We start from the raw sequence: 8,766 nt of genomic DNA on the forward strand, positions 1-8,766 counted from the left end.
AACTCTGTACGATAAGGCAGAATTTGAGGAAGTGGTGGAAATGCTTCTCCTCCTTCTTCGTGATAAACCGTCAGAATAAGCGAAGCAGCCGAAATGAAGTCTCATTATTGCTTTTGCCAGGCCTCAAACTGCCAAATTTACCCATATGAAGGCTTCACGTCACATCGGCCCGTAGTTGGTCTCCTCGTCTTGGCATCGGACAATCGCAGAAAAGAGGAATAAAGGGTAGTAGGAAATCAAAATGGTTTTGAAAGCGCAGTGAATTGAGCCAGATTTTTACCTCTGCAAACGGGAAGTTTCATAAAAGTGGAATTCGCACGAAACCTGTCTCCTTGGGAGAAAATAGCAGGATGCAACAATGATGGGAAACAAATGATGCATATTTTGAAGCGTTTTTTTTCAGTTATTTAAATTCCTTGGATTAAAAATCAGAAACTCCCTTGATCATTCTCTATTTTTACAACTAAGAGATGGAATACATGCACAATGTGTGTTTATTACCTAAAGTAAAGTTTACATGGACAAATGTTGTCACCTTTGTCAATCAGGAAAGAATTGAATACGCATGAACACGGCATACCTGTACCATTTCGGGCGGTAACTTGAACCCTCCCTCCGTTCCTTCCGCTCACCTTTTCCTTCATTGTGGAGCACCCATTTATACTGCCTCTGCTGCGGGTTTCCTACCCTTTCCCCAGGTCAAAGGCTAGCCTACTCCCTTGGCTTGTTTGTTCGAATTAAATACGACAGTCAGTGAAACCCTCAGAGGCTTGAATTAATGGAATGAGATCGCGTGGAAAAAGACGAGGTGATTTCCCCAACTCAGCGATCTTTTCTGTTTGTCGACAGGAAGGCAGGCAGGCAACGAATGGAGAAGGGGCATTAGTAATTGTTGGCTCTCAGCTAGTCCCTCCCTTGCAAGGACATAAATCTTACTCTCCCTTACTCTCTCTCTCTCGCTCTGACGCCATAGGCATTAGAACATTTAAAAGTGGAAATAGTGCCTAAATTCAAGGCAAGTGCACTTACCGAGGCAACTGTAAAATTACTTTTGGAGCTGACAATTTTAACCTGAACCTAAACAAATGATTTTCTAGTCGTATCTGCATGTTTAACAGTCCTCTGCGCTACCGCTCGTCCCTCAAGCCCTCTGGGTGCTTATAACAGGCTTGAGCATCCTCTAATGGCGCCAGGATTAATCGAGACTCGACGGTAACCAGAGATCTTTTGACAAAGCTACCAACTCAAATTTATCAGCATTCATGTTTGCCTCAAGCTCAACTCCTGGTTCTCCCATTCCGACATTAGGGAAGGGTTCGGGCCGTGAGAATGTAGCTAGTTCACGTTGATTCGGCAGACGACCGATGCCTAGAAAGTCCCACTTGTAATCAAAATTATTCCATCGGACAACTCGAATCAAAGGAACAGGATGATCAAACGAGATGGGTTTCACACACACGTGAATTAAATAACGGTAATAAAAAGGAAAAAATTTATCATTTTTTTTCCTCTTCACACTGCCATTCAATGAGCATTGAGATAAACAACAATAGGTGTGCGACCTACGGTCTCGATGGCTCTCCATCATATGTCAAAGGATTGGTGGACCGTAATACTACTGCTTCTCAACCAGCTGTCGTAAGACAAAAAAAACACCTCACTTCAATAAAGCAGGAGTGTAGTCGTTGTTACGTGAAACCACCCTTGGAATTTCAATTAAGTACGCAAAGTGTCACATGCAGGCCTAGAATGAATCCCACATGTTCCAGCTGCCGCTGCCTCAACCGGTAAGGACATGGAAGGAGGCAGCACTCTCCGTCCCCTCCTTCTACAAAGCAAATGTTACTTAGACATTTTCATAACGTCATGGCTACATCTTAAGCAATGACTGATTAGTCACTAAAGCTTCCAATGTGGAAAGATGAAACAAAGACGAGGATGGCACTCCCAATCGAGCCTGAGACGAGTATACAAGTGAAGTTGGCTCTGCTCACATGATAGGGCTTATCTGTTGGTGTCAAGACAATAAAGGATGTGGTGGGGCAAATGCATCGAAATTCGCTGCTCTAGCGTAGTCTCCACCTTTATCACACACATACACATGCATGTGACTCCGGTGAAATTTGCAAAAAATCGTTTCGCACGATTGGTTGCGTTCAAAACAATAAAGCAGTCATAGCAGATTCTTGGTGTGAGTTTGGGAATAGCTATATCGTGTGACATTTTGTCAGGAGTGTCACATTTGAGAGGTAGCAAATGTGTATCGTGGTGTTCGAGTCTCCCCCGATGCTATCGTCAGTGATTATTAGGCAACATCATAAAGTGGACGATCGGAGTGCACCTCAAGACTGATCCAACTTTCAGCTGAAATTGTTCATTGATGTTCCACAAATGTGCGCCGCAGTCACTCAGAAAAAAAAAAAAGAACTACCTCAGATTTCATTGTAACTGTGGCAAAAGAATAGCCGTCTAGCCATCATCATCATGGCTCCATGACATACCAAGGCCTTCAAGCCCTTATGTGCGTCAATAACAAACCCCTTGCCATACCAACATTACCTAATTGTCTTCAGGAATAGTCCAAGAAGCCACATTGTTATCAAATCCAAACGTTGAAAGACCCACTTGCGGTGGAGGATTGGGTGTGGGTAAAGCCACCACAAGGAACTGAAACAGCGTCAAATTGTGTTAAGTCCCGATTTCGAGGCCCTAAGAATGGCCACTTACGGGGTACGATCAAGTTTAGATGAACGGAAAGTTAGATGAAAGTTACTCCGAAAAGTGATTACTACACAGGATAGCCTCGTTGCAAAACATCCGCCAGCAGTGACGTGAACACCTCGCAACACCAATGAAGTGGGATGCTTCAGCTGTAGTCTAGTAGGCCTTTATAGGTGAGTCAGGTAACACGTGTAAGGTACGAGGTAGGCCCGAGGTGGTAGAGAATCACGGGACGGGAAAGACATCCATCTCAGCACTAACAAAGTTCCCGAATTTGATGAAATAGCAATCTTCGCCAAGACGTATAATGACAGCCTCCAAGTTTGATCCTGATGAAACTGCCTCATCACCTGATCAATCTCAAGAAATCCTGCGCAGAGGAAAAAGAGGCGGAGCAGGAGGAAAGTATAGAACGCACTAAAAGCGTACAACACCTTTCAAACAGGACACAATAATGAGTCGGATAGATGTCATACAAGCACGCGTACGTGCGTAACGAGTATCGTACTAAGCAGAACAGAGCGTAGGAGGTGGGTTTTGAAACATAGAAGTCACGCCCGTTGGCTCCTGATTCATGGTGGCGCATGGTGTTGGTGATGATGGTGAGGCAGGGAGGGTGAGTAGCGGGGGGGTATAGGATCAACCAACACCCCTTCACCTCCCTCCCCACCACCTCCATCGGTAGTCTGTGAGGGAGAAGGTGCATTGGTGGCACCAGTGGCAGCGGCAGCAGCAACGGAGGACAAAAGTGGCCGATCGATAATGGCCTGATCCAGGGTGGTGAGATCGCTCACTGACTTGCTCTTCACACACTGGAAATCCACGTGACGAGACTTATTCTCCTCCTGTTCCCACGACATGCGCAAGAAGGGTCGCTGTACATAGTTGTAGATCGCTGGCGAAAGCAAAAGAGGAGGTATACAAGCATTGAAGAAGTAGCCTTTGGCCGGAATGAAATGAATCCTCCCGGATTTATATTCGCCTTAATAGTAATGGACAGCAGGAGTCAAGTGTGCTCTGCTAGTACTCTCACTAGTCGGTGCACATGTTCTGGGCCAGTCCGGTCCAGACAATTTCAAAATGGCAGGCGACAGTACTAGCGCGTGCATGCAACAAAGTGAGGTGATGAAGTTCTTCGTGAACGTCTGAATGTCTAAATAGCATCTACTGAAGACCCCAAACCCAGTTCGGTGGTAATACGCTCAGCCGCGGTAAGATATTTGAATAGTGTACACATCCCAACGATGGTCGATTCCAACCATCGCGGTCCTCTGTGCAGAGCAGCCATTCCTACTTTTTTTCTGTGAAAAATGACTGCACTGAGTGTTCAACAGAAGCAAAGCCTGCAGCGAAAGCACACCAAGGCAATTTTACACTTTTGCTTTGAAGAAAAGAGTTGAATGTTGAATGGAGTTGATGCATGTCAAGATTTTCAACGTTGCAATACTACACGTGACAAAACTTGGGTACATCATTTCGCGGCATAATCAAGGCGAGGGGTAAGGGCAGCGATCCGAGACTCGGTCTCGACCCTAGTAGCAGAAAGCTCAGCTACCATTGTCAAAGTCCTTCCGCACGTTTGTAATGAGCCTAATTGCAAGTAGTTATACCCTACAACTTCTTAAACGATTCAGGTATTATATAATTGAAAATAACGGGTAGTGATGGCATTATGGAGACCGTCATTTGCTGTGACAGGCAGGGATGATGCCCAAAAAAGGGGCTTGGAGGAGGGACTGTGTACCACGTTAATCCATAACCAGTTAAAGTGCTTCGGCGAATCTTTTAAAGCATTGGGCGAGGTTATGCCTTCTTGTGATCAAGCCCAATTCCAAGCACAAAAACTAAATTTAACTCTCAAATTTTCAAAGCCAAGCGCTATTAGCAGTATTTCAAAATATGCATGATGTGAAATAATAATGCGTGTGTGTTTGTGGATTAGAGGACAGGTCATGTCATGCAAATGTCACACCTGCTTATGCAAGCAAGTATTTTGTAGCAGCATTAATATTAATGCTGTCGGCAGGTGTAATGTAAATCGTGGGGAGAAAGGTAGAAAAAGGCGAAATATTGAAGGGAGATGACCTTCGTGATGGCCCCTCATTTGTGCCCCTTAGGAGGTGGAATTCAGGAAAGTGAACATCCACTACAGCTTTGAGGATTGATCAAGGTCCCAAGACCTGCTTTTCCCTTCCACATTATCCTCACTACTGACGGGTAAATGCACTCAATCTTACTTCCTTTGCCTCCTTCCGCCCCTGCTAACGCAATACCGCCCAGACAACAAACACCCAGTCGATACAGTGGTAAATGTCAAACTGTCGACTTGCCATGTAGGAGGGCACTCACCTTCTGGTCTCGAGCCGACACGGAATTTCATGCGCTCCTTGCAAGTCGGGTAGCCTGAAAATGAGGAGGAAATGAATAACAAGAATTGCTTGCTCAATTAAATATCCAGGGTGGGTCACAGACCCAAACAGATGTGTAATTGTGCGCGAGTATATCTCCCCTGGTTAATCTACGAAAAATATGAAAAATCCCACTCGGAGACTGCGGAGTTTTGCAGTCTCTACTATATGTAGTTTTCGGCCTCCTTACATTTTACTAAGTTGGAGAATGTTTTTTTTTTAAATAGGTTCATATGCGTCATCTCAGAAACAGGTTGTCGTTTTCCGACTGCACCCCAAATTTTTACCCACTCACGAGGCATGTTTTGGCCCTGCCATGGACCAACTATGCAATTTAAACGACGTAAAACAGCAAAAGTGGATGCTTTGACTGCGTTCTAATAGGCACTTGCCTTTGGCTATAAGCTCCCCAAATCCCCTACTCAATACACGAGAAAGGGTAATTTTCCACCCAGGCCTGTGAAGTAAGTGGGTCATGAAGTCGCATCCTCGACAACTTAGGTGGAAGTCTTGCCTCGAGGAGCATCTTGCAACTTACCTCCTTCTGAGATAGGACTTGGAGTTCTGCCATGTACCAGTGTGACAACGCAAACAAATTGACGATGCATCAATTAAATAAGGTGAATCGGTTATGCTCCAGCAGACCCTTTACATGAGACACATAACACTAGGAGTAAGGTGATGGAGAATTACGACAAGGTGAATAAGCGCATGTCAACAGTAATCAAATTTAACAGGCCGGAAGATGTCTATGATACCCTTCCGGGTAGAACCTAGACCATGCCACACAAGCAACGCTAGACTTGGAAACGACCTGACGTAGTCACTGTACCGAGCAACATCTTCCAAAGACTTCTGAATACATTTTAAAAACCATGGGAAGTACTGCTAGTAAGCGGACACAAATGAAGTGCAATCAACGTGCATCCGAAGCGGATATTTCATTGTTTGCAAAAGTGCATCAGAAAACCATACTCACCCTCAATACCGATGCGAATCTTCTTGAGGCCTCGCTCGATTAGAACCTGTTTGGCGATCTCGCGATTCTCAATATACTTCAGGAAACGGTACATCCGGGTGCTGTATATTACTATAACAAAAGTTACCGAAACAGGAGAATAGCATTACATCATATTGCATCGAAATACACTAACAATTGGGTGTGTAGAATCGAAAAAGAAAAGGGTAGATCGAGGTGCGTGAGACGACCAGGAATAAAACAATCAGGAGGGTTTATCACTCCACTTTTAACACATTCACTACCGGGATATCAAGGGAAATTCAACTACTGGACACCAGTGGCTGCATTACCCAAATGACCACTAACATCCTCCATCTGTTTTATTGTTTTAAACTCAAACAATCCGTCTGCTACGAACTAGTTGGTGCAAACAGTTAAAATAAACTGATTTGGAATGAATTTCACACGTTTCTAACATGCGAGCTCAGGTGAGAAGGTTGGGACGTTACACGTAAGGGAAGTGCTGAACTGCCAAGTGTAGAACACTGCTATAGGACTACGTTGAGAGGAAAATTAAAAACCGTGCTGATATCAGGAACAGCCATTGAAGATTTTGGATACAGGCAACTTTAAGAACACTCAAGCCGTTGGTTTAAGTTGTATTAAGGCTGATCGCGCGTCTTTCGTACTCAAGATCAACAATAAGCTGTTTAGGATGGATATTTTCAATTACAGCAATTTAACGATCATATTCATCTTGGTGACTATTTTATTTTGAGGTAGAAGTTCTGTCAAGCAATCTTGTAACATGATGGTAGACGCCCCCCATCGCCAGCCTCCAATCACACCGGTATACAAAGGAAAAACACTAACACCACGAGTTCACCCTATGCACCGAACAGAGGGTCACTATGGTAGGTTTCGTATCGTAAAGAAATTTCACAACGGAAATAACTCATACGAAAAAATATGAGGCGATTGGGGTGTAGTGGCGCTTTTGCTGAATAGTTGCTAACAGATTTGATGCAAGTAAATAACAGGTTTGGGAGTCAGCACTACCAAAAAAACGGCACCATCTTTTGATTCTTTATAACTCAGCTTCTCTCGATTTTCATACCCTCAGGGCGATATAAGGAAAACCATGCCAACAGCTCATGGTATTTTCGGCATCAATAGAGCGTAGGCACCGTGGATATCCAGAAACATCACGAACTAATGACGCATATGGTAACCCCTCAAGTGACTTAAAAGTTCCCTTTAGTCGCGCGATTTTACTTCCTAACTAGCACATTCATTACCACCATTACTTACGTTTGACACCACAACTTTCATACCCTGAGCGTGAAAGCAGTTGTGAGTACTTGGCGTTGTAAGGCCTAACCTGAACGCCTCAAGATGCTTATCCTAAGCTGGCCATCTAAATGAGTAAACTTTATGCATGAACCCCACTTGTCTTACAAACTAGGCCTCCGCATGCACACAAGGTGATTAAAGAGATCGCACTTTTGGACGAAAGGGCAGGGGATTTGAGATTAGTGGAAAAAAGCAAGGAGGATAGTTTAAGCACACCAGAACGGTCAATATAATGAGGGAAAATAGAGAAATCAGTCCTACTTTTTTTCCTAAATTGGTGTGAATCAATGCCTGGGTGACACCCATGGCACTGACCACAGGAGGCAAATATCACACAAGGAACACAATTATGCACCAAACTATCGGCAGAAGAGCCTTCATGAGTGGAGTGGCGACGGTAGACAGCATATTGTGGTCTCGAAAGACCGACAGCAACCTTTGTTGCACAAAAAACTGCTGGTGTTACTATTTAGAATGGAAGCTTACCCACCAGCTGTCAAAAAAACACTCGTTTTAAGTTGGTTTTTGTCAAAAAAATTAACAATAATTACCAACAAGAGCCAAGACACTTATCCTCGTAAGTAATCGTGTCATGTAGAATCAGTCTACCGTGATAGTTTAACAAGGGAGTGGGATTTCGTGAAAGAGTGCAAGATTGAAAGTGAGGAAAAAAGTTCCATTTTTTAGAGAATCTGACCGATTTTGAAAACAATGAAAAATCCTGGATCACTCAACATAAATTGCAGGAGACAATAAAGCAAATTGCTAAACTCTTTGGGTTAATCAGATGGCGATTAAATTACGCCACTCCCATCCATTGCAAGAGCAAGTGCTATCCAACGAAGGTGACAATTAAATCGGTCGTCCCTGCAACTTTTTGGTCACGGCGGAATGTGTTTAGCCAAGCCCTCCTAGTTCACTTTAAACAAACCACGGTCTCAACACTGACCAGAAAAACTAGTACGGTTTCCAGCACAGTTCACTGCAAGTACTTCTCACAACTTGCGATGACATGTAGCATACGTGGGATTGTTTGTCTATATCAGAAGATATGGGTGCATGTAAATCTACCGATACGATAGCCCTTACTGTGGTACCTGTAATTTACCTTGCATTACGAACCCTTACACCACAAAACGCCGAATAAATCTAGTAGATGTGATTCAAGCCCGTCTGCCACAGAAGCCTCCATGATGTACCAACTGAGAGAGTAGTTGAAAGTAGCTCCTAGAAAGGCATTAAACACGACTATGGTGTTAGGACACTCAAAGAGCTTACCTACCGTCTTCATGAAGACCTTCTATTCTCGAACATTGTTGAGGA

At 43.9% G+C, this 8,766-nt stretch overlaps 1 protein-coding gene across 1 annotated transcript in view; it reads right to left on the minus strand. All coding sequences in view use genetic code 11, as the record gives it.

Moving 5' to 3' along the window:
• Nucleotides 1–1,195: 1,195 nt before the first annotated feature.
• Nucleotides 1,196–8,766, minus strand: part of EGR_10344 (BTB/POZ domain-containing protein KCTD20) — a gene marked incomplete at both ends in the record, with an annotated part of 19,224 nt that continues 11,653 nt past the window's right edge. The window contains 5 exons of the mRNA XM_024499593.1: nt 1,196–1,368; nt 3,380–3,616; nt 5,071–5,124; nt 6,109–6,219; nt 8,566–8,670. Of these exons, the coding sequence (XP_024345987.1) occupies nt 1,196–1,368; nt 3,380–3,616; nt 5,071–5,124; nt 6,109–6,219; nt 8,566–8,670 (680 nt within the window). The remainder of the gene's footprint in view (nt 1,369–3,379; nt 3,617–5,070; nt 5,125–6,108; nt 6,220–8,565; nt 8,671–8,766) is intronic.

This window comes from Echinococcus granulosus (genome assembly GCF_000524195.1).
Source record: "Echinococcus granulosus chromosome Unknown EG_S00211, whole genome shotgun sequence".
NCBI lineage: Eukaryota > Metazoa > Platyhelminthes > Cestoda > Cyclophyllidea > Taeniidae > Echinococcus > Echinococcus granulosus.